Here is a 27,702-nt window from a genome sequence, read left to right on the forward strand (position 1 = left end):
CGATATGCAGATGTGGTGAAAAATAAGTGCATCCTTCACTACTTTCGGAATAATCAACGATGCGATTTACGCGGAAGAGTTCCTTAAACGCCTTTTTTCACCCAAAAGGAATCACAATGGATCGATTCGGTTTTGGCCTTATCTTGCATCCTACAACTACACTAGATACTAAGGGAAAATCAATTTTTCAAAATTTTGTAGGGGAAGTAAGAAGGAAGGATCAAGTTTTGAGACGAAATTGAATGACACAATATATTTCCCTGAATATTTCAAGAAAATCCAATAATTGGTTTATTTATTGCGAGTGAATATGTGCGTTTCATTTTTTCTGGATAACACCCTCTTGTTTATAAGCATTGTGTCGATCTGAAAATATCGATAAATAAATCATAAATAAATAGATAAACAATGAATCATACATAAATAGATAAATAAACAAAATATTTCAGTTTTATTCTGAGTGTTGACCTATTTTATTTCGTTCTCTTTCATGCGGTTTCATATTGCATTTTTGTACCCTGCTCGGGTATTTGGCTCAATCCGTGCATCCAGCGAGAAGACATGCAGATTTTTTTTTATTTCGTCTTTAATATATAGCTATCAGCGGTTTCCGGAAATTTCGCCGCAGCACAGCCAAACTTCTTCTCTACTACTATCTTTTTCGTTATCTAACCAACGACGTCGTATTGAGTGCAACATTCTTTCCTCAAACTGAATAATGTAGTTTGACACATGCAGTGGGACAATTGAAAGTTATGAACATTTCACTGAAACTTCGATGATTATTCCTTGAACTGGAAAAAAAAAACTCGTATACGTTATGGTGAAAGCAAAAACAGGAAAACCTATGAAGAAAGTTTAAACATGTAACTATTCGAATTTATATAACTATTACACTTCATACTGATTATCGCACAATTGATTGTGTTACGACTGATTGTCATATAATACTTCAAAGTTGAGCATTTCTTGTTAACAATAGCTATGAAACTTATCTAATTTAAACGCTTATAGGTCCGCTGTTTGCTCGTAGATCAAAGAATCTAATAATTTGGGTGGGGTACGATGAATCAAAAAATTCAATGATATACTTTTCCGAAAAGAATTTAGGAAAATTATTTAAATTATAAAAATATTCCAGTATGTTTATCTAACCAATTTATCTTTTCTTTTTTTTCAGACTAAATTCTTCTCCAAGGACCATTTCGGGTTGCTTACAAAATGGTAAGTTGGGTTATGAAACATCATTTTTATTTGTTCAGCGTCTGGTATTCGTGAAACAACAAGTAGTCAACAACTTTAAAAAAATCTAAAACAATGTGTTAGTAGAACAAGAACATTGAAAATTGAAATATTCAAGAAAAATGAAAATAATTTTTATAGGGAACTTTGTGGAAAATGTTGTATAGATAATGTCGACATCGAATCACTAACAGTCTGGTATTCAGAATTCTCTCTATTTCTCGTGACATGATCGTGCCGACGAAGAGTTACGGCGTCGATTAAAATTGATCTTAGTACTCTTTCAAATGATCAAAATTTAATCGATATTCCAAAAGAAGTGTTAAGTAAGTGAAGCGATTCAAAGCCGCATTCCTCTGTAAACATGGAAAGGGATCAAATTATTATTTATCGATATCAGACTAGTGGTGAAATGATGCCTTTCTCAAGTATAATATTGTGGTATTCTATTCAAAAATTTTCTTTTACATTTCAGTTTTCATGACATTATTTTAATGGCCGTAGTTTTAAGCGACAATTTGAGATTTTAATCACTCTTTACTCTGTAATGTCGAAACTGCAAATCGGATCGAATTTGAATCTAAAAGTGGGACAATCGATTAAACATTCCATGATATGTCGAAGTAAGTTCCACTTTAGAGTTTACGGTAATTTAAGGTTCTTCCAGAGCCGGTATTCAGGAACCAGCATAACCCAAACCGATTCGTATGGCCATATGACGAATAAATTACAATATTTTTGAGTCCAACTTTAAAGATTTTCTGGATTGCCATCTTCTATATCGCTTTGAATTTTAAAAATTCAACATCCTGTAATTCCAGAATCGGAAGTCAGAATTGGATAAAATTGGATTTATTTTAATTTGAATTTTTGTGTTTGAAATTCGATTTGGCTTTTTTTGAGAAAACGATTGAGCTTTGAGAAACGAATGAATGAATGCAATTTGAATGCATTAGAAATTCCGAATGCTTTTCTTCAACTTTTCTTCTCTAGTTTCGTCATTGATTATTACTTAAGAAAATTGCACAATTATGCTCAATCGGTGTATCAATCGAGTTACTTTCTCCTAATGCTCGTTCTATGCTAACTAAGCCACAAAATATAGCTTTCGGTAAATCAGGAAAACTACTAAACGTAGACAGATGTGATTTCTGATTGCCGATGGTGGCCGATGCTTACGACACCGAATTACAGGTGACAGTCAATCTCTTTTAAAAACAATAGAATAATATTTTTACCAGTGGAAAATTGATGGAATTAACTGCCGCATATACATCCGCATTATATTATTTTTAAGATTGTTTTTTCGATGAAATCGGGTCAGAATAGAAAATAATAAGCGATTTTGTTCACAGCACAATATGCACACGGAACGACCGAAATCAGCATTTTCGCGAAAAATTTAGTTGATTTGCTGATTTTAGTTAGTTATTTGTTGAGACAACTAAAAAAATCTTACTTCTGCTGATTTAGATTTTTCATTCTCATTCCCTTAATAATAATAAAATATTTGTTGAAATGACTATTTTTTTTAGTTGAATTCACAAATTAAACGTACTGTCATTTCTTAGCTAAGGCACACTTCATACCCAGTCAACTAATTTTTTAGTTGAATTGAAGAAATATAATGTTGTTTTCAACCAATATGAATGATTGAATTGGCTTCTGCAATCTGCAGCTATATGGCGCCCTGTCACCGAAACGGTAACACCTTAATGACTACTAGCCACTAGATGGCACACTACTGCCGAAAAAAATTCAGACGCGGTCGTCTTTTCTATATTGGCAGGTATAAATACGATGTTGTGTTGGAGAAAAAGACATAAACGAAACGTAAACATCTTTTTGAATTTTTTTTCTTCTAAATCACTGTTTTCTTCATTCTCACTGAAAACTTTGAGCACTCGGAAAACAAAAACCGAATACAAATAGTACACCGGACGGCGCAGCTCGGAAGGTTTGAAGATACAAAAAAACTTCATCACAATTAGAGTGAAACATTCGAAATTCACTTCACTGTTCCGCGTAAAAACATTATTACGCACAATCGCTTCAAGTGCGCACAAATTCTGAATAAATACGATTTCCACTAACAGTTTACGACATTTTTACATATCGGTTTAGAAATTTAAATAAAGATATATCGAACACATGCGAAAAACATCAAAACAATGTTCAAGCAGTTTCAATAAGACTGTCCTTTTTAGCTTTTTAATGGATTGTTTTGCTTTGACACTTCTCATGAGTTTTTGGCTAATAAACTTGTTAATAATACCCATTTCAGTTTTGGTTTTTTTGTGCTGTCCTTCAATAATGATGGTGATAGATAAATAGAAACAAATTTTCTGATTTTAATAACAAAATTAGTTGTCAATGAGAATTTCGTGTTGGATTGAAATATTGCTGGTTTGAGTCCAGGATATTCACCAACTAAACACATTCTCTAAAAATAAGAGTTTTTTCAGCAAAGTAAATTCTCAATTTTAACTAATTTTATAGTTATTTTGGAAATTTTGTTGTTAAAATCAACTAATTCAAAAACAGTAATACGAATTAGGCGCAGAGCTAATTTCGGTCGTTCCGTGCACAAATTCAAGTGTTAATATCTCTTTCGTGCACATGAGTTACTGCACAGGTTCAAGAAGAGAGAGAAAATTGCTCAGCTCAGCTCTGAGATTTGTTGTTCTCTCTGTCACGCTTGGTTCGGTGAGAGCTTGTATGCATAACTTCAGAAGAAGCTTCAGTGGTTTATGCTTATGGCAGTTAAAAACAAATTGCTGTCTCCAAAGATGACAGGTTCACAGAATAATCTGATAATAATTCACAGATTCATAATATACTGATCAGATTTGAAAAACGTGCTTAATCCACCTAGCAGTGAGATGATACCTTTTTTTATTAATCCAAATCGGATCCAATTTGAATCTAAAAGTGTGACAATCGATTAAACATTCCATGAGATGTCGAAGTAAGTTCTACTTTAAAGTTTACGGTAATTTAAGGTACTTCCAGAGCCGGAATTCAGGAACCAGCATAACCCAAACCGATTCGTATGGCCATATGACAAATAAAGCACAAACATAGGCTAACCCCTAAATGACCATACCTGCATCGGCCAGTATATGCCGAAAACAACGTTTTCGTTCGGCACGTCAGGAAAGACGTGGTACTTCGGTACCAAATGATAAGTGTTTTGCAAGTAGCATTAACTTTACGTCTGCTTAGCGGTTCAAATTGAACTGTTTAAGTTTGCAATAAGCAGTTCAATTTGAACTGCTCTGCACTGACGAGTCTAAGACGAAACGTAAAGAAAAGTAAATTGCTATAGTTTTGTGTCCAACTTTAGAGATTTTCGGGATTGTCATCTTCTATATCGGTTTGAATTTTAAAAATTCATCATCCTTAATTGCAGAATCGGAAGTCAGAATTGGATAAAATTAATTAATTTTGTCTTTGTCGATTTGGCTTTTTTTGAGAAAACGATAGAGCTTTGAGAAGCGATTCGATACTGGAACCGGAATTCAAAATTCGGTGTAGCTGAAGTCAGACAAATTCACCTGAGTAGCTGTATAGTTCACATTTGTTTCAAAATGTTTGAAAATCAATGTAGACATCTTTGAGGAATCGTAGTGCGAATTAAATTTTTGGGTGCCTTCCGAAACGAAAACTGAATACAACCAAAAATGAAATAAGTTTATTTGGTTATCGACTATCCAAATCTGCTAACCCGATAAACCTGATTAATTTAGGTGGAATAAAGATTTTTATACTAATCACCCTGTATCCCCGAAACCGGAAGTTGGATCTGACTGAAAAGCAAGATGTCTTATAGAATCTAAAGACTTTTCATTTGAATCTTAAATAATTCTTAGACTTCATTTGAATCTTAAAACGGTTCAGCCATTTACGAGAAAAATGAGTTACCAATTTTAATCTCGTTTCATACGTCCTCATGTAGCTCCGGAACCAGAGGTCGGAACCAAACGTAATTCAGGAACCTTGTTTGAGAGCATACGACTTTTCATATAAATCGGAGTTTGTAGAAAACGGTTGAGTCATCTCCGAGAAAATTGAGTGAAATTATTTGTCACACACGCATTTGCTGATCTCGACGAACTGATTCGAATGGTATATGGCTGTTATGTAGCACTTATTGCTGTAAGTAGTTTAAATCAATATAATCATGGAATTGTTATCAACTAGAAAATGCTACCATCATCTAGTTTATTTATGTCATATTCGAAGAATTAAGTTGCCAAAAACGAACCGTGCTAAAATCGGTCCGAGGCAAAATATCATGCTGTACCCAGTTTTTTGGGTTCTTAGAAACAAATGTATGTGACAGTATAAAAATCGTGTTTTATGTTGCTCCCAAGCATTTCTTCGCCAGATAGCGCTCAAAACTTCTACTGCTGGAATAGGGGAAAAAGTCGCTTACACAAAAATTTCGATATATCCGTTAAAAATGAACGGATTTTAACAATCTATGGCTTGTTGGATAGGTATTACCGTGCGGAATCTAAGTCTGAAAATATATTCTGTTTTCAAGGTCAATTGAGACAGATATTGTCGAAAAACTGAAAATTTTGACATAAAACTTCGTATAACTCAAAAAGTAAACATCCGATCTCAAAACCATTCAATAGCGTTCAGGGTGACGGGGAGACCTTTCATTTGCGACTAGTTTGATCAAAATCGGGTCAGCCATCTCTGAGATCTCGACCTCTTAGTTGACAACACACACACACACACACACACACACACACACACACACACACACACACACACACACGCGCGCGGACATTTGCTCATTTCGTCGAGCTGAATCGATTGGTATATGTCATTCGGCCCTCCGGGCCTCGGAAAATTTTTCTAAAGTTTGAGCGAATTCTATACCTATATATATATATATATATATATATATATATATATATATATATATATATATATATATATATATATATATATATATATATATATATATATATATATATATATATATATATATATATATATATATATATATATATATATATATATATATAAAGGTAAAACATTCCGCTACCTTAGTTGGTTCTAATCAATAACACAGTTGCAAGACTCGGGCGGTCTCTAATGCTAATGCTCTTGAAATTCGTTTAAATCCACCTCAGCAGTCGAAATATAGCGCAATAAAACAGTCATTCTTAAGTAAGAGACCGCAAGACTCGAGTTCAATAGTCGAGTCGTTTTATAATATTCAAAAATTAAGTAAAATGACCCATTCGGTGAAACGACTTTTGGCGAAACTATTCGCTCTCTTTTTGTATACTAATTATATGCTCTTTGCAGTTTGATTCCTATCAATTATGGTAATTGTTCGGAATAATTACGAGAGCACACTAAAACTACCGTAAAATCGATTCCATTTTATAACATTACTTTTACTCAAATGTAGAAACCCACTCTCAAACCAACCGTAATTAATAGTCGTTCAATATTTTTCCGTCTTTCTAGGCTAGACAAAGGGGCGGCTACCGCTCATTTTCCGTGCCAGTGATTTCACAGTCGATTCGCCGTTCCAACCCAGCAACTTCAGTGCGTGTGACAAACAACCGAACCATTAGCAGCATCAGCCGGAACGCTGCGGTGGCCTTATTTCCGTTCGTCCAGAGCAGTAACCACAATGACATCGACAATAGTACCTACCGGGCCACCGTCGCCCCAAGCACCCCCCGCACCGCAGGTCGTTGTTTTGCGCTCGAAAATCTCCCCCTCGCCGGTTGTTGATCATCATCCGAATCTCACCCCGCCCGTGGTGGGTGGCGTCCGTTCGCCCTCGTTGAAGACTCTGCATAGCGATTTGAGTGGACTGCTGGTGAAAAATCTGAGCTTCAAACGAAGTGGTGACAATTGTGCAGAAAAGTGTCCCACCAGTGAGGGAAACTTCGGTGAAGATCTACTGACGGGTGGCGCCTGTGCACCGTGCGAAAATAATGATTGTGATAGTTTGAATCTAATTCAAAACCGAAAGTGGAATCGTAGCTCGCTATGCGATACGTTCAGTTCCGTTAACAAGCTGATTAAATTGAAACGGGTCTCTAGTGATAGTAGTAGCATTAGTGGTTACACAAAGGTGCACTGTGGAGAATCGCACAGCATAAATCCTCCACCGCAGGCGAAGTTCAAACGAGTGGAAATCAGTGTCCAAGAGTTTCCCAACGAGGTGGTTGTGCCTCGAAAAAATATCATTGTGAATCAATTTGAGCAACTAGCGTTACATACGAATGACAGTTTACCCCTTCTGGGTAACAGAGAAGAGGTGATTGGTATTGCTGCTGAAGAAGACGAAGAAGAGCAGCAGCAGTGTGATTCTGTGCAAGAAGAACTTTCCACTGAGGTTGTGAGGTTCGAAAGTTGTGATAGTGGCATAGATAGTAAGGTTCGTCGAAGAGTTTACCACCCGGCACGGTACCGGGGTGGCACTAAGCTGGAGTCTGTAGAAGAGAAGCTCTACAAACGGAGGAGTCTGCAGTGGCCAGTCGAATCGGCTGAGTGGAGTGGCACCGTGGCGACATCCACGTCGACCATTCCGGAGGAAACGGGAGACGGTGTTGGCGAGGAACGGAAAGGGCGAACTAATTTCAGGCACTCTTGGAACGCACCCGGTTACGACTTGCTGTTGGAGGACGAACGAGGCCAGGATTCTAGAAAGGTATGTTAATGTGTTGTTGTTGTTTTTTTTTCACATCTTACTGTCGTTCTGTGTACGTTCTGGTGAATTTGCTGGAAATTGGGCGAACTGGGCACAATGCAACCGAAACTAAAAGGCACCATTGGTCATACGGAAAATATAGTTCAATTGTGTGCATTTCATTTTAGGTGCATATGTACTCAAAAATTGATTATTGTACGAGCTTATTTTAGAACTGTAGAATTAAAAGCTTATTTTAGAACTGTAGAATTAGAACAATCAAAGTTATGAAATATTTTTTGCAATTAAAAATTTGCGCTGTCTTTGGTGTGCAATGAATCGACTAAAAACTATTTTCATCTTCAAAATTCGTTCCGTTCAGGAATTGTTCGGAAGGATTTAAAAAAAAGTTTCGTCCCGTTTTGCCTCATGTAGGGGACAAAGCAGGATACTTTATAAAGTCTCATGATAATGCCATCTACATGATGAAATATATAGGTATAAGGAAATCTGAAAAAATGAATTTGATCAGCAACTAACACAACCTACAAATTGAATCAATTTTGAGTCAAATTTAGATAATTTTTTTCCTTTTTTTGCATTATTGCTCTAAATTACGGGTTGCAATTTCATATACACTTAACCCAATAATTTCGGAACCGGAAGTCGGATTGGGCCAAAATTCTACACTTACTTATGGGAGCATAATATCTTTCATTTAAATCTAAACTTGTGAAAATCGGTCCAGCTGTTTCTGATAATTTGAAGCGGCTTCTGGAATCGGGAAAGAAGATCAGGTATGCTCAATATCAGTGTATTCAGTTATCAACTAACCAAACCTGTTCAATTGAAAAGTTAAACGGCTAGTTGAAACAGAAATCAGTACTAAGGGTTGCCGAACAATCTGCTAAAACCTTTTGAGGTAGAAACAGAAGGGATTCATTCACTCCAGGAAGAACGATGAACTTCTCTGACTCTGACTCCTTATCAGATTGGGTGAGAAACAATAGAATATCCTTGAATTTTAGCTCACCATACACAGATTCAACCTTCTATGGAGAACCAAAAACCCGGATACGTAGTTGCGTCAATACGGGACAGTTACATAACAGATGATATGATTTACCGTAATCGCATTCACACAAATCACACGAATAATACTCAGCACACTGAATAGTAGCCAAGTTGGTTGGTTGAGTTCGCAATGTCCAGTCAGAGCTCTGATCAGAATACTACAATGATGCTTGGAAAAATGCAGTAGACACTTTGACATTTGTTGTTAGTGGATGTCGCAGGTGTACTGGGGTTGCTTGGGGTTGGTGTGAAGGAAGAACCGTTGTCCTTTGGTGTAGTTGCCTCCTTGTTCAGTTTATCACATGGCTTTCCGTAGTGAACAGCTTTTTGGCAATATTGACATGTGGCCATCTGATTGTCGTAGGTAACAAGTGATTTGCACGGGATTCTTGTATCCTGACCGAAAGTCACATAAGAAGGTATAGGCCTCTTCAACCGCATGCGTAACAAACGTACGCCATTTAGAATACCGGGAAAAAAGTTCTTCTACTTTTCTTTTTCGATAGAGAGAATCTCTCCGTGTTGGGACAAAGTTTTGCCAATGTAAGAATCGATGACGCTTGAGGGAAGATCATACACAAGCACTTCTATAGCACTATCTTTCATATATACTAGAATGTTGTACTTAATGTTGTCGTGCTCCACATAGTGCACATTATTATTGTCTATTACGAATTGAATTGCATCCAACTCTTTATAAAACTGGATGCAAACAACATTTTTCTGCCTTATTGCATTGAAGTAAATGCACACGTTTAATGTCAAGATGCATTTGCTCCGTAAGCAAACCTTCAAGTTCTCGTATCGAAGGTCGAATTTTGCACTGCTTGAAGTCAACAATAATTGTATTCTTTCGAACCGGCGGTAGCTTTTGTTCGTTTGGTTCACTTATTTCGAGGTCGTTCTATTGTTCACTACACAATACTGTACTTGGTTTCTTCTGTCCCGAACGTAAGCGGTTTTGTTTTATCGACTGACTTGGATGAGATGTGAAACCGAACTGAATATTCTTATTTTCTGATATGTTGTAACTTACAACTGATGAAGTTTATTGCACTATGAGTAAAGATGGGAAAGTAATAATCAAAAAAGTTTTTCATAAAATTGATAATTTTTGGAAAATGCTCTGCATTTTGCATTTTTTAAGTTTTTAGACTTTATGAAAGAACACAAACACAAGTACAAAATAAAATTTGGTTGAATACTACCGATTTACTGATAATCGTGGATTTTTATTATGTTAAGGTATCTTATTAAACTTTGTAAAATGAAAAATGACGAAAAAATGACTCTGAGCAAACATGCATAAAGTGGTTTTCGTGGTTCAAATTTGGGATTTTTTTATATGGACTACAAGAAAGTTCCGGACAACGGAAAAAGTGTATGTGGTGGGGTCAACTGGGCGCTATTTATTATGAGCTACTCAAATTAGGTGACACCATCGCTGGTTCCATATACATATTACACTTGCTGCGTTTGGACAGAGCATTTTATGAAAAGCGGACGCAATATGAAGATCTTCATGGCATAGTATTTTTGCTTCATGACAATGCTAGACTCCATATTTCGAAAGTTGTAAAAGCTTTTTTGTAATCGCTGCAATGAAAAGTTTTGTCCCAGCCGCCATTTTTTATCAGACATTGCTCCAATCCATGACGCATAACTTGTCAAGTCAGTTTCAAAAACTACGACACCACCAAAAATTGGATCGATTCATTCGTCGAATCTTAGGAAAAGGAATTTTTCAAACGTGGTATTCGAGTCTTACCAGAAAAGTGACAGAAAGTGGTACATAACGATGGACTATACTTAGAAAAACGGTACTGCAATGATACTCTCACCAAAAATCATGAAATTTAGCAGAAAAACCGCTACTAATTTATTCCAACGCCTAATATATTATAAAAAGATTTTTATAACGACCTTTATATAGGTGTTTTATGTTATATATGTTATAAATATTCTGGGCAGGGGGCAGCCCTTTCCTATCTAGATAGCACACTAATCGCAAAACATCATCATTGCTTTATACCACCTTGGCATCACTGTGTGATGGTTTGACCGATTTCCACAAACTTAGATTCAAATGAAAGGTTTCACGGTGCCATAAAAAATTCCTGAATTTCATCCGGATCCGACTTCCGGTTCCGGAGTTATAGGGTAAAGTTTGGTAAATATTGTACACCGTCACTTAAACCGGCGAAACAAAATACTAAAAAAAAATTTCTAAACTGGTCTCAAAACTACACAAATCGAATACCATTAACAGTAGGCAACTAAAAAAACCAATTCTGGCTATCCTGGTTTTCGATTAACAACGGGAGAAAATAGTCATATGCTCAAAAGTTGATCTCACTCACTTTTCTCAGAGTTTGCTGAACCGATATTTTCAATCTTAGGTCCAAATAAAAGGTTAGGTCTTATGATCCTAACAAAAATTACTGCATGTTTTCGGATTCAACAAAAAAATCAACCGTCGTTTAGAGTACGATGGCAAAATCGTATAAAAACTTCAAAATTTGAATAAAAACTAGTAGAGTTTGTACGACTGAACCGACTTCGATTATACCGGTTCTCGGGCTACGGTGCTAGAATTACATATAATAGTGAACCCACTTCGTTTTTTTGAGGATGACCTACACGAGCAAAGCACTGTTTCATTCTGTAGGTTATACTAGTTAATGCACAAACAATCCCTTGGTTTCTTTCAAAAATCGAAGAAAAACATTTTGAAAAGAATACCACAGTATTATGTATATAAGAAAGGCATCATTACACCACTAGTTGGATTAAAACAGGTTTGTTGTTACTTTAGGGAGGTTGTACAGCTACAAAATAGCGCATATTTTCGCAAAAAAATAGTTTTAATTGGTTGTTTAGCCACCAAAAATTCAAAGAAAAAAATCAAACGAACATGAAGCTAAGCTTTGGTATTACATTCCTGTAGTGAAATTTGACCTTCTATTTCAACAGACTTCGCAGCCGATTCATAGTGTACAGAACCATTGCATGGCTAGTGCTACGATCCTACGGACACTTCGAATCCTTCCAAACCGGGGCTCGAACGTACGACAACTGGTTGTTAGACCAGTGCCCGATGCATTGAACCGCCAACCCGGGACAAACATGAAGGGGTCTTGAAAAACATCTACTATAATTAAACTGCTTTGATTTGTTGACTTTTTATAAGTCTGCGTTGAGATACAGTGGAGACCGCTAATCATGATTTCTAGAAAGCGTCCTCAAAAATTCTCCATCACCGAGGTATTTCTCAATGTTTTTGCACGAAAAAATTACCAAGCTTTGTTCGAGTAATGTTTTTTTACTAGGCGAAACATTTGAATTTATATTTTTTAACGATAGCTTTGAAAAAAAAAATCACAAAAATAGTGTTTTTTTTCATCCGTTAGAAATAATGTTGTAGTTGGAATGTTCTTTCAATAAGTTGATTGTTTCGGCCGCTGTATGACAAGTGGTACCATCCTATTGAAACCAAACCACATGTCCACATCCCTATCTTGAAGATTTGGTAACAAGAAAGCATTGATCATGCCCAGGTAACCAGTAAGCACTAATAATGGCATTAAATTAGCTTTTTATGAGCTTCAAAAATGCTTAAAGCTCTATATCTGCAATATGAAAGCTCATTTGTTGTAAACCAATCAGAATTCAGCTTTCAGAGTGCACACCAGCCATATATAAGCATTATCTATGAGTAGCCGTATATTTTGCCAAAGTCGACCTTAATTCAGTCTCAAGTGCGATTGAAAAGCCAATTAGCGATTATTTGCTGTCATATTGCGGCATTAGTATGTGCTTCTTGGTTACCGGGGTGGTTCTGTATCGATTTCAATTCACGGTAACGCGTCATTCTTCCTCATTTTTGAAGAAATAAGGACCGATGATTCCACCAGTTCATAGACTGCAACAAACAGTACATTTATCGGGATGCATCGGTAATTCTTGAGCGACGTGTGGATTATGTTTGCTCCAAATATGGCGTATCAATTCAATTTCCAAGATTTGGAAGCGTTGTTCATGATGATTTGCCAAACAAAACTGAGTAGAGACGTCACTTTACACTGTCAAAACAACTTTCGGACAATAAAGTAATCTTTATTGAAAAATACCAAACCCCCCAAAAAAACACCCGTTACATAGAATGGCAGTTGTGTTTATGACTGTTTAAAATGTACATTCAAAGATCGCAAAATGCTAATTTTTCTCATTTATTTCTATATTTTTGCAGGACTTTGCATCGATTGTGCACAACCTGGCTGGTTTACGGAATGCCCTCGCCAATGGGGGAACCCACGAGTCCGCTTCGTTACTGGAACCTCAATCACCGCAGATTAGTGGTTTAAAGCCATCAGTAATATCTTCTGGAGGAGGTGTTGGTGGTGTTGGCCAGACTGGTCGTCGCACTGGTACTGGCTGCACACCTACCTCACCGATTGTTCCAATAGCGGAAGGACCCCACACAATATCACTCGGAAGTGCTGTGCCTCGGAAACGCAGGCTGGAAGCATTTCTCAAAAGTCTAGTCGGACGGAGGCCTTCGAAGGAACCACCACCAACACCGCCGGTACCGCCAGCACCTCCCCCTCAGCCACTGTTAGTCACTACGGAAAACTTAACTGCACCCCCACTTTTACAATCGCCAGAGATTAGGATTAGTAAAAGTCCCTCTGAACACAATCTGGTCGAAATGACGCGAAGCCGACTGAATATTTCCACTACTTCGCTGAGTTCCGTTCATCAGAAACTGTGGTCAGTGGTTCCGTTACTGAAAAAGGATGTTAGCTGTAACAGTCTTGCACCACAAAAATCCTTCCCATTGCTGGGTTCGAAACCTGGCGGTTTGCGGAAGTGTGAAACAGTGCTCGCACTAACCACGACCACCCAAACAGTGGAACCCATCAAAGCACAAAACCGTCTGCGCAACTGCGTTTCGGTCGCCACGTGCTCCCGTTGTTCTAGTCTTCTATCTCTCGCGGCCGCCGGTTCGCGATACTCCCTAAACCTTTCCAATGGAGGTTTCGTAGCGGTCAGTGGCAATGTTGATCAATCATCACCGCAGCCAGACATCGGCAGTGGGAAAACCATCGGCAGTTTACTGCGGCTAACCAAAACCTCTTCGGAGAATTCGTCGACAGCTTCTTCGCCCTGTGCTTCCTCATCGTCCCCGTCGGTGTCCCGTGCGTCATCGGGAACATCCTCGTCGTCACCGTCGTCCAGCTGTAGACTATCGGTAACATCGAGAGCTGCGATGCTGGCCCCGCCCAGTCCAACGATCGTACCGGGAAACCCATTCGTTTTCCCGACACCGGCAAGCAGCGCAGCGCTCAATCCCACGGTCAAGTTCACCTGTAAGTTGTGCCTCGGGGAGTTCCGTGCCGAGAATCTCACGCGAATTGCGCAGTGCGGCTGTTCGTTCTGTACGGAGGTAAGTCAACTGTTACTTAATTGTTGAACACTGATTTCGTAATTGTCGGAGTCTAACTGACTGATCGATACAACATTCCACGTAGATATGCACTGGCATTTGGGCAAGCTGCTGCACGCTGTGGAAATAAAATTACAATATTGATAGTATGGTCAAGTTGCTATCATTACTGAACCCACGATTCGTTCATTCTCCCTCCCATTGGTGGTTTATCGTTTGCGTAACCAAAGGGCTTTTTTTATTAATAAAATCAAGTATTAAAGAAATCATTGATACAGAGAAAACAAAACTCCCCCCATTATCCCGCTTGTGGTTTCTCTTTGCACTGAACGCATAAGCTTGCATAATCTGTCGAAGAGGCAATTTCTTCCGCTCTACTGGAGAAAGCAGTTGTTGCTGCCTTGCCTCAGAGTACTGGTTACCATGGTAGCTAGTACGTATATATGTAATTTGTAACATACTTCCATGTACCTAGGAATGTTACTTTTAGACGTTAGAAAGCTATGTATCGATTGGATGCTATCGAGCTCGGGCAGTTGTTAGTGCTGCTGCTGTTGCGATAGGGTAATGGATTCATTTTCGCCTTTGTGCTGTTGATACCGTGCCATTCGAAACAAACATAGAATAAGCATGGTGAACATTTTCAAGTTTGTGATCGTTTTTTTTTCGGACTGCTATAAAACCAATGTCCAACATCAATTAGTGTCATGCACTAGCGGATTCGTAATAGGAACAGTACCTACTTATTAAGTTACCTGGTGAACCATTCAAGTGCAAGCGACATAGTTCGCACTCACTCACTGCTTAAGTTGTCATGCGTTCATTGAACCGATTCGAAGGTAGCTGAAGGTACATTGATGCACTGCGCATAAAAATCGGCTATACTTGAAATTATCTCCAGTTCATCACTACTTAACAATGAGTGATTTGTTCCGATTGGTGACAAGGTCAATTATAAAAAGGTTTTTTCTTTGTATTAATGCTCCAAATAGTTCCACCAGTTTGAACCTATGTATTTTCTCGTGAAAACAGTCATTAATCAATATGATCGTGAAGAACCAAACCCTCTTCAATTTCCTAGTACGATTTGTCACGCTTCAATAACTCTTACCGCAACCGGTTTTAGTATAATAGGGACGAACTTCATCTTTCATACTTGAATGCACTAAACTATTATTCCAAACAACTGTCGACTTGATGAATTCTTTGGGATGCCCGCTATGAATATTACTCTTTTTTATGATACTGGAACATTAAAATTCCTTTTCAAATATCTTTGGGTAAGAAACACTATTTTTTAAATGAAACTTTTTCAACTTTCTGTTCACACGATGTCGTTCGAAGTTTTTGTCTGATACACACAAATCATATATAAAATAATTACGAGACTTGCCGCAAGTCCGTAAACCTTAAAAACTGTATAAATCTTGTGAAAATTGGGCGGCAAATAAACATAGAAACGAAAACTTTTAACCATATAGAAACTTCAACTTTTTTCTAATAACTATTTATTGGAATATGAGTTAAAATTTAATTATTAGGATTTTAATAGGGTGTTCAGCCACTATTCTATACATGATTTGGTTATTACCATGAAGACATCATTTGCTTCTGCAATTCTGAGATTTTTGTGTAGGGAAAATTCTAAACCTACTTGTATTGTGTAATGGGGAAAAGGAACTTATATACTAACTTACTAACTAATGCAGAGAGCGAATCGATTCAATTGAAGATTGCATCGATTTTTGTCGGAATTTGCATATAATATTATGTGACATTACATCTAATGGTTCTATATTTGTGAGTCTGTGTAACTCATTTGTATTAAACCAGGGAGGACGCTTCAAAATCATTTTCAGAATTTTGTTCTGAATCCTTTGAAGCGTTCTCTTCCTGGTGGAACAACAACTCGACCAAATTGGTACTGCATAAAGCATGGCTGGTCTGAAAATTTGTTTATAAATTAACAACTTGTTTTTAAAACAGAGCTTAGAATTTCTCTTGATTTTACGTTTCGTCTTAGACTCATCAGTGCGTAGCAGTTTTTGTTGAACTGCTACCTCCGACCTGACGATTCAACTTAGAATTTCTGTTTATGAGAGGATATAAACATTTAATATATTTATTAAACTTTGCATGGATTCCTTCAATGTGATCCTTGAAAGTGAGTTTTTTGTCATACGTTAAACCTAAGTATTTAGCTTGATCAGACCATGCAAATTCCAAGCCATTCAATTTGAGAATGTGATTACTGTTTGGTTTAAGAAAAGAAGCTCTTGGCTTATGAGGAAAGATAATTAATTGCGTTTTTGCAGCATTTGGTTAAATTTTCCATTTTGACAGATAATCACTGAAAATATTTAAACTACTTTGTAGGCGACTGCAGATCACTCTTAGATTCCTACCTGTGGCTAACAGACTTGTGTCGTCACAGAATAGCGATTTCTGACAACCAACGGGTAGATTTGGAAGATCAGAAGTGAAAATATTATACAAGATTGGAGCTACGCTCGAACCCTGCGGAACACCGGCTCTTACGGGTAGCAATTCAGATTTACAATTCTGATAGCTAACCTGAAGAGTACGATCAGTTAAATAATTTTGAATCATTTTGATCAAATAAATAGGAAACTGGAAATCAAACATTTTTGCTATTAAACCTTTGTGCCAAACACTGTCCAATGCTTTTTTCTATGTCTAGAAGAGCAACTCCAGTGGATAACCCAGAAGATTTATTTGATTTTATCATGTTCGTTACTCTGACAAGTTGATGAGTAGTTGAATGTTCATGACGAAATCCAAACTGCTCTGGTAAAAAAATTGAATTCTCATTTATATGAGACATCATTCTCAACAAGATAATTTTTTCAAAAAGTTTACTGATAGAAGAAAGTAAGCTAATTGGTCGATAGCTTGATGTTTCTGCTGGGTTTTTATCAGGTTTGAGGATAGGAATTACTTTAGCGTTTTTCCATCTTTTTGGGAAGTAAGCTAATGAAAAACACTTGTTGAAAATTTCAACCAGGAGTCTCAAGGCAACATCGAGAAGATTTTTAATAAGAATATTAAAAATTCCATCATTACCAGGAGCCTTCATGTTTTTGAGTTTCCTAATAATTGATTTAATTTCATCAAAATTCGTCTCAATAATGTCATCTTGTGATAACACTTGGGTTGAAATATGATCATATTTCAGTGAGACTTCATTTTCAATAGGACTCACAACGTTCAAATTTAAATTGTGGACAATCTATGTTTAATTTCTTTTTGTAAATCCTTAACTATGTTTTTCATAGCAGGATCACGAGAGCGTTGATATTCTCGTCGACGAACATTCTTCAACCGAATGAGCAGTTAAAGATTGTCATCGATGATAGGAGAATTTAATTTAATTTGAGCTTTAGGAACTGAAAGATTTCTAGCTTCCATAATGTAATGATTCAAATTATCTATTGCTGTGTCGAAGTCCGCAGAATTATCTGAAATAATTATAATCCACATGATTTTCAATGTGAGATCTGTAATCCAACCAATTAGCTCTATGATAGTTGAATATAGAACTAATTGGATTAATTATTGCTTCGTTGGAAAGTCTGAATGTTACAGGAAGATGATCTGAGTCAAAGGCAGCATGTGTAATCGGTTCACTACAAATGTGACTTTGATCTGTTAGAACCAGATCAATTGTAGACGGGTTTTTCACGGAATAGAAACAAGTCGGATTACAGGGATGAAGAACTGTGAAGTAAACAGCCGAGAGTTGGTTATGAAGTATCTTTCCATTACTGTTATTTTGCTACAATTCCACTAGATATGCTTTGCATTTAAGTCCCCTATTACGAAAAATTTCGGTCGATATCTTGTGAGTTTTTGCAAATCGCCTTTAAAGAAATTTAATTGTTCGCCGGTGCATTGGAATGGCAAATATGCTCCAGCGATGAAATAAATTCCATGAATAGTTTCAACTTCGATTCCCAAGCTTTCAATAACTTTAGTATTGAAAGAAAGTAAAATTCGATGTTTAATTTGCAGTTGGACAAAAATGGCAACTCCACCACCCATTCCAGTAAACCTGTCAAATCGATGAACCACATAATGTGGATTGCTTTTCAATTTGACATTTGGTTCAAGAAAAGTTTCTGTTACAATGGCAATATGAATTTTGTGAACGTTGAGAAAATCATAAAATTCATTTTAAAGATCCATCAACCAAGACTCGACATTCTCCTCTTCGTCCGATTTGAAATGAGACTTTTACTTCCGGGAGAAAAGAAGAAAGCTCAGTACGGAATACTTTGAAGTCGGAAATCATCACCGTCACTGGTGGCATAGATTGTTGTTTCTTCCCAGAACGACAAGCGTCCATTTTGGGAATTTTTGAAGAATTTTCTTCTATGTCGCTACAATCGGATTCAGGAAGAATCTCGTAAATATTGACGGCATAGAATCAACGGAAGGGAAGTCCGTCCGTTGTCTTTTATTTTCACATTCAGATTCTAGAAGATCGTGAATTTTATTGGAAAAACTAGACTTGCTGCCTTTCCGGTTGGACGCAGGCATTTTTGAAATGAATGGAATTTGAAATTAAATGAACTAGGCTAAATTAGTCTTCGAATATACTCTTACTTTGGTTGAGTCTTGATAAAGACTGATTTTGTGGTTGTCTTAATAAAGACTGATTAGTTCGAAGTATAATTCTTTGTAATTAGGCCTTAAAAAAGGCTGATTAATTTCTTAGTCTTGAAAAAGAATATCACTCTTTGTATAGCCTTGAGAAAGGCTGACTTATTGTAAGTCTTCAGGCTTCAGGATGACTAATTGTTAGTTAGATTGTTAGTGATTAAGGTAGCCTTGAAAAAGACTGAAGCCTTGAATCAATGAAACTCTAGGTAGCCAGAAAAAATTTCCAGGAGCCAAGAGCTACTCGCGTGCGGTGCGAACGACTGTTCAACTGATAGAAACTTCAACTGAGTTAAAAATTCGGTTGGATCGCCTCAGCCATCTCAGAAAATTGAGAAGGGTGCGGTTTGTCGGTTACGGAATAACAATAAACCGGAAGTCGTCATCTTTAGGGATTTCACCTGAAAGAGCCTCGCCCGGCAGTGTCGGACCTAGAAGATGCTGCTGGGCTGCCGGTCTTGGGAAAAAATTTGCCGGGCCGCAATGCGAGACGATGACTCCTGAAGATTCATTTGATTTAATTCGTTGTAACGTAAAGCTATAATTACTTAGCTTAACTTATAATGAATACCCAACCAAAGATGGATTGGGAATCGCTAGATGATTAAATGGGATTGGAAATTTTTTTTCAGACGCGGGACCTAAGCATGCAAAAATATTCTCCAATCATTGGAATAGTTCTATTATCCTATCCTATCCTAGAATCATAGATGTCAGGTAGAAATTTCAAATATCTTCAGGCAAGGTTGCAAAAGTCTGTATATCCGAAAAAAATGCAGTTAGCACGTATGTCTTGCTGGCAGCAATTTCTCTATAAAGTATGATACGCTAAACGCAAAAAAAGAAGGTTGCGACAATTTCAAAAATCTGTAAATTTTGACCGAAAATCTGCGAAAAACTCGATTTTCAAAAGTCTGCATAACAGAAAACAATCCAACTAAGCAGGGCATCTTTTTTGTTTATATTTCTGGTAGTTGTATTTTTAATCTTACCCGTATATCTTTATATCACAAGGAAGCATCCACAAACTACACGCAATATTTGATATATTTTCGTTCCAGTAGTTCACTCAATAAAGATATATGATAAAACATAAAAACTGATTTTATTTGTCATTGTTCTTGTATATAAGTTACGGGTGGCAAATATGACAATCACATTGGGATTCCAATATTGAAATTTCATAAAGTGGAAAATGTGATTAAATAAAGACTGCATTTTGTAAGTAAGTTACTTAATAATTTATAGTTTACTACAGCTAGTCGCTTCTAAAATGGAGACGTTGATTTACAGTGCATATACAAGAAAGTTTTGCATGTACAAGAAAGGTTGCAGGCAGAACATCTTAAAATGTCTTTGTATGTATTTAATTTTGATCAAAACATTATGGTTTTCCAAGGCCTGATTGGTTTTCAGTTATTTGATGGAAATTAAGTACAACATTAAGTACATTTTTCTTTGGGTTATTCCTTTTTTTCGAATGGATTGAATGGACATTCGGTGAATGTTACGTATGTTCGATATAAAACTACCGATCTGATGAGAAATCAGAACTCATAACTGCAAATGCCTCCACTAACTGTCCGATTATCCATCGGATGAAAAATTGTCGAAACCATAATTAACCCACTCAGACAAAATCATGCGCATCTCCGTAGCATCGTAGATCGTCAGGTAATTTGATTCCCTAGTAGAAAACATACACTCTCAACAAAGTGATAATAAGATGGCGTAATGAACACTCAAGTACGTCTTCGGCATCAAATATTACAACACAATGATTTTATGATATTTGCGGCATAACAAATATAGTTGAATAAAGCAACTCTCCTTAACTGCAGGATCTTTTTTCTCCAAAATTACTGTCAGGCGATGATGCATCCCCGGTGGTAATCCTAGCCATCTTGGATTTTAGATCGATCTCAGACATAGTTTTTTTTGGGACCTACACATCTCATCCGTTTTGAAAATACCTATATTGTAAGGGTTTTCACAGAATATTATTAAACTACCGTTTTGCATTTTGAAACCACACCAAACATTGTTTTCCGGCACCTAGTCATCAAACTCGTTCCGAAAATATCCATTTTGGAAAGACATTCAAGGATTATAAATAAACCGAAAGTCGCCATCTTGGATTTCAGAACCATTTCAAACATCTTTTCCGACATCGACTCATCGAACCCGTTCCTAAAATACTCAAATTGCAGTGGTTCACAGAGAATATCAAAAAACCAGATGTCGCCATTTTGGATTTTGAAACGACCTAAACATTATTTTCCGGCACCTATTCATCAAATCCGTTCCGAAAATAGCCATATGATAGGGTGTTTCCACATTCATAACACAAAACAAACAAATAACGTTAACTTTTTTTACGAACCAAATCCCAAATAACGTAAAGTTTTTTTTGTGAACTAGCTCGATTTGCGAGCCCCCGTTTAGTTCGTGAACAGAGGTTTCGGTGCAATGAAAACAAAAATGTATTCAAGATAGAAAAGGAATTTAGCAACCTTATTTTTATGTTTCATCTTCGACTAATCATTGCATTAGCAGTCTATGTTCTTAAAAGTCTAAAAAACGAAACTTAAAAGTCTAAAAAACGAAACTTTGGGACGGGCCTGGGCCGTCAACAAATAATAGAGAGATTTCGCGCTAAATCGTACTCAGAGTTGACTGCACCCTCTCATATTTTAATAAAACTTGCTGTACATGAAGACTTTGTTATAAAAAACACTTTGCATACTTGGTTTTCCCAAAAGTGATCTAGACTATATTTTGAGTAGGGCCAATCATTTAGAACCAATTTTTTCTAATGACTGTAGTCGAAAAATGACAAATCCTACAATAACGTGTTGTATGAGTGATTTTCACAAAATTAGTCAAGTTTTTGAATAAAAATATTGAAACAAACCTAATCGATACATTGCATTGAAAAAATCGACTTTGGAAATTTAGAGTCGATTTGCAAAAAAAATACATTTTTGATTTGGATGAAATTTTGTTACGAGGTAGGTGTTCCCTATCTATAGTCAAAAATTCAAGTTGGACACTTCAAAGGAAAAAAACGTGCTTAATCCACCTAGCAGTGAGATGATACCTTTTTTATCAATCCGCATGTGTTTTTTTGCATGAATATTCTTCGGTGTTTTAGTTCTCATGACATTATCTTAATGACCGTCGTTTTAAGACCCAGTTTGAGATTTCAGTCATTCAGACATTACCGTGTCATGTCGAAACTGCATATCGGATCGAATTTAAACGTGTTACAATCGATTGAACATTCCATGAGATGTCGAAGTAAGTTCCACTTTAGAGTTTATCTACGGTACTTCTAGAGGCAGTATTCAGAAACCAGCATAACCTAAAAGGATTCGTATAGCCATAAACTAATAAGACGAATGATTTGCAATAGTTTTGAATCCAACTTTGAAGCATTTTTGGGATGGTAATCTTCTATACTGGTTGGAATTTTTAAAACTCATTGCCCTGTAATTCCAGAATTGGATAAAATTCATTAATCATAAATCCTAAAATTTGAATTTTTGTTTTTGAAATTCGATTTGCGCTTTTTTGAGAAAACGATTGAGCTTTGAAAACGATTCGAAAATCAGTGTAGCCGAAGTCAGTTAAATTCACCTGAGAAGCTGTATAGTTTACATTTGATTCCATATGTTTGAAGATCAGTTTAAACATCTTTGAGAATTCGTAGCCCAAATTAAATTTTTTAATACCTTCCGAATCGAAAACTGAATATCACTGAAACTGAAATAAGTTTATTTGGTTATCGACTATCCAAATCTACAAACCCGAAATACCTGATTATTTTATGTGAAATAGACATTTTTATACCAATCACGCTGTATCTCCTAAACCGGAAGTCGGGTCTGACTAAAAAGAAAGATTTTTTATAGGATTTTAAGACCTTTCATTTAAATCTTAGGTCGGTTCAGCCAACAATGAGTTACAATTCTGTTTCGCTTATCATCCTGTAGTTCCGGAACCAGAAGTCGGACCCAAATATAATTCAGGAACCTTGTTTGGAAGCATACGACATTTCATATGAATCTGTGTTTGTAGAAAACGGTTGAGTCATCTCCGAGAAAATTGAGTGAAATTATTTGTCACACAAGCAATTTCTGATCTCGACGAACTGATTCGAATGGTATATGGGTGTTATGTTCTTCCAACATTTATTGATGTAAGTAGTTTAAATCAATATAATTATGGAATTGCTTCAACTCGAAAATGCTACCATCATCTGGCTTACATATGTCATATTCGAACGATTGTGTTACCAAAAACGAACCGTGCTAAAATCGGTCCAAGGCAAAATGTCTTGAAAAAGGATGCTTACACAGTCTTTTTGGTACTTAGAAACAATTGTATGTAACAGTATAAAAAATCGTGTTCCACGTTGCTCCCAAGCATTGCTTTGTCATACAGCGCTCAAAATTCCTACTGATGGAATAGGGGGAAAAGTCGCTTACACAAAAATATCGATATTTCCGTTAAAAGTGGACGGATTTTAACAATCTATGACTTGTTGGATAGTTATTACCGAGCAGAATCTAAGTATAGAAAAATATTCTGTTTTCAAGCTCAAGTGTGACAGATACTGTCGAAAAACTAAAAATTTTGACATAAAACTTCGTATAACTCAAAAAGTAATCATCCGATCTCAAAACCATTCAAAAGCGTTCTGGGTGACGGGGAGACCTTTCATTTGCGACTAGTTTGATCGAAATCGGTCCAGCCATCTCTGAGATCTCGACCTCTTAGTTGGCAACACACATACAGACACACACACATACACACACACATTATTTATTGATTTTTACACAAATATTCATTTATTTTTATATATAATGTTTTTGATTGTTTCTATACAAGAAAAATATTTTTGTTCTATCTTCTGAATTAGCATACCCGTTCGTCTCTACTTTACCACCAGAATTAGGCACAAAACTGTGGCGTTTATGAATGACAGGCTAAACTTTGTTTACCATTTTTTTCAAATAGCTGTAGTCGAACACTGACAAATCCTACAAAAATGTTGTATGAGTGATTTAAAAAAAAATAGTCAAATTGGAAAAATCTTTATCGACTTCTACACAGAAAAAATTGATTTTGAAAATTGAAAGTCGATTTGCAAACAAAAACATTTATGATTTGAATAAAAAATTTTTACAAGATAGGTGATTATGTTCCCTTCCTGCAAGTTGGACACTTTAAAGGAAAAAAAGTTATTTGACAAAATCTTTCCTTTGTCCTAACTGATTTTTGGAAAAACAAACTATGCATAGTGCTTTTTTTGTGTCAAAGTCTTCATATACAGCAAGTTTCATTAAAATCTGAGAAGGTGCTGCCAACATTTGCTCGAGTTAGCACGAAATTCACCAATAGTTATTTAGGAGTTTTGGTGCCGCATGAGTATCAGTTTGTACTAATTTCACATAACTCAAACAAACACTGACAGCGAAAACATTTCAACTACAGCAAATATTACTCGATTACAGAGCATGCCTTACAGTACAATCTCATAGTGAAACTGTTGTATTATACAATGCATTCCACAAGGAATGGGAAGGAAAAAGCTTTGTGAAAGTCATCCTCTCAAAGTAGAAAAAGGCTCTCCTACTACGAAGCTGCACCGAGTAAACTAACTAGGAATGGAGCATAAATCATTCATGAAGGAATGAGCTTCTGGCCAGCACAAATAATTCTTGACCCTTTCATTGTTGAGAGTGCAAATGGAAACAGGAAAAAATATGCGACCTGTAGGGAAAACTAATTTCACTTGCTACGAATGATAGCCACCCCTATCCCGTTACCGGCCAGGACTCGTGTTGGACCACGCGGCTGCTTCCTGCTCCAGTGCTTCTGAATTGTTTCCGGATGTTTGTGTTCGTAGCAAGTGTGTGCTTGGAAGCAGTGTGAGCAGGACTGGCTCGATAAATTCAACGGTATCGGTTTGCACTGGACAAAGATTCTGAGTATGAGAATTGAAATGCCCGAAACAAAAAAAAAGTTTACACAATTTTTGTTACCTGGAAATGATTTCGAATGTGCTTGATTTGCAGAAAGGATAAGAAGGATAGATAAAAATAATAATTAAAACTTGTGCAATTAGTTTTGAACTGTGATTGATACTGAAATTGAATGTTGGCCTGCATCTATTAGCAAACGCACAGAATTATACTTAATAAATTGGAACACGTTTAACAACCCGCAATACGGGACTGTGGCTTATCTCGGAAACTGGAATTAGCTGCCAAAAACAAGATCTAAGTGAACTGCAGAGCACTTGAATGGCTACCAAATGTTGATGATGTATTCGAGTATTTCCTTTGAAAATTTTATCCGGCACGAAGAGGGAGGCAAAAGCCAAACACCGCTTCGTCAGACTAGTACGTCATGTGCCATGGAAATTGGAACGCGCGCAGGGTCTATACACATATGACGCTACTGGGGCTGATCAACGGAGTCCAGAGCTCTTTCCGTAGTTTATTTCCCCCGCGTCTCACAAAAGACATCGAGCGTGGGTGAAAACATATCTTTTCAGCAGCACTGCGGAAGCATCAGAGCAGTTGAGTGAGTAGCAGCAATTGACCCGTGTATCTCAAGTGCCACTTGGCTTCCGAGACTGGTTATGGACACCGATATGCTATGATGAAGCCGGTTTCAGCCTGATAAGGGAACTTGGTTTCTGCACATCGCTGCTTTTTAGCGTGCGACAGAAAAGAAACAACTTTCAGATGTGCATTTTTTTTGCATTTATGCACATAAAATTACATAATCGAAACGTTCTGTAAATATTGATTAGATTTCTGTCGTAGAAGGTGAACGAATCCATGCGATACAAAGTGAGAGACATGTGTCATACATCACCGTATCACACATACTAATAGTAATTATTCATAAACTGATTCCAGGTCACGTCAACAGCTTCTCGTTTGTAGCACGATTCAGCGCACATAAAATTATTAGAAGAAGCCTCAATTAACATTCAAGTATTGATTTGTTTAAGGTAATTGATCGTAACAATGTTAAAGGGTTCTCCACATCCCTCTGATTCCGATAAGCTAGCGCTAGCAGAATCCATAAGTTGAATAGAACCTCTAAAACGCCACGCCGGTGATTCCATTATAACAGTTTTAACGTACTGCTTTGAAAATTCTGAATTCGGAAAGTAAAACCATACAAATAGTGGTTAGGTTTTGATTATCAATAACTCGACCAATGTTTAACACACTATCAATCATTTCGATAGTCCCACGACAAAAGGGCCTAACTGCACATGACAGTTTCTCTTTGTTCACTTTTTCTTTCACGATTTACCAGATTGTTTTTATATTCGACGTTTTACTCTTTGCAAAAAGTTAAAACCACAAGCTTTCGATTTATGTTGGACACTTTCAGGAAATTGCAGTAATGGCTCCGTAATAATCAAAAGAGAAAGTAAACAAAGAGAGGCTTTCAGTTGCAGTTAGGCCCTTTTGTCGTGGGACTATCGATTTTTTGCGCCGTTCACCTCGCACGAGAAGCAATCATTTTCATCGTAGTTCTGCTGGTTCCTTGCATTCGATGAAACAGCTAAACAACCTTGTTCAGAAGTGCTGCATGATTTTGATCAGCTACTCTTATCACCAACTAATTAAACGGTCAGTTTCAGGGCATTCAAAGTTCTTGAAAAATTATTCTCGAAAGTATATTTTGTATAGATATAAATAGGTACAGAATGCGCCATCTAGACAGGACCAATTGAAATTCGAGATTCTGAAAAGTCAGTATCTCCCAGTTTTGTTAAGGTCTGAGGACAGATGGCCACGTGTTGAGTTTTAAATCGACCACGTGGCTCGCTAAATTCCCTTTGCGCATCGTATTTCTCTTGTACTCTCTCACACACAGACTCTTTCTTGTCTCGTCGAGCTTAGTCGAATGGCATATAACACTAGGGATCTCCGGAGTTCCGATCAAAAAATGGGTTTTCCAGCAATTTCATATTCTTTATACAGAAAAAAAACAGAACCCATAAAACACATTTCCTTGGAATTTGAATACAGGTATGCTTCGGGAAAGTGTTTCTCCTGAAGCAATACCGTTGCCGTTCCTTGGCCAAACGATACTTGTCCTGAACAGAAAAGTCAACAATAAGTGGCCTGAAAACATAATTTCAAGAAAACACATATCTATAAGCAGACAACGTGGCGTTTGCTTAGCATGGAAGTGAAACTCATTCCGTGTCAACTGCAGAGGACATCCGGTAGTGTTACGATCCGTGCCATCTGAATATTCAGCAGCTTCCGTACTTCCGTATTATTAAATTCTGGGAAGTGTGTGCTATTCTGGCACAGCTAAATATAGCAAAACATTCCAAATGGAAAACTTGCTGATTGCTCGTATGAGCCATCCTGAATGGTACACGATACCGCTTGATATCGCACTGAAGAAAGCTCGTCAGATTAGTCTTGTCCTCGAGCTTGCGAAAAGGATTTAAATTAAATTAAATGTAGCGAAAAAATGGTCTGACAGGCGCACGAAACTCGGTATACTCCTCTGTCCTCTGCCTGTGAAGAGACACATC

The 27,702-nt window shown here is 36.9% G+C and overlaps 1 protein-coding gene across 3 annotated transcripts in view; it reads left to right on the forward strand.

Moving 5' to 3' along the window:
* LOC131433908 (uncharacterized) overlaps window positions 1-27,702 on the forward strand; it is a 289,089-nt gene that overhangs the window by 204,912 nt on the left and 56,475 nt on the right. For all 3 annotated transcript variants that reach the window (XM_058600522.1, XM_058600521.1, XM_058600523.1), the window contains 3 exons: window positions 1,181-1,224; window positions 6,739-7,936; window positions 13,239-14,435. In XM_058600522.1, the coding sequence (XP_058456505.1) occupies window positions 6,908-7,936; window positions 13,239-14,435 (2,226 nt within the window). In that variant the 5' untranslated portion in view covers window positions 1,181-1,224; window positions 6,739-6,907. The remainder of the gene's footprint in view (window positions 1-1,180; window positions 1,225-6,738; window positions 7,937-13,238; window positions 14,436-27,702) is intronic.

This window comes from Malaya genurostris, chromosome 3 (assembly GCF_030247185.1).
Source record: "Malaya genurostris strain Urasoe2022 chromosome 3, Malgen_1.1, whole genome shotgun sequence".
In the NCBI taxonomy this organism is placed as follows: domain Eukaryota; kingdom Metazoa; phylum Arthropoda; class Insecta; order Diptera; family Culicidae; genus Malaya; species Malaya genurostris.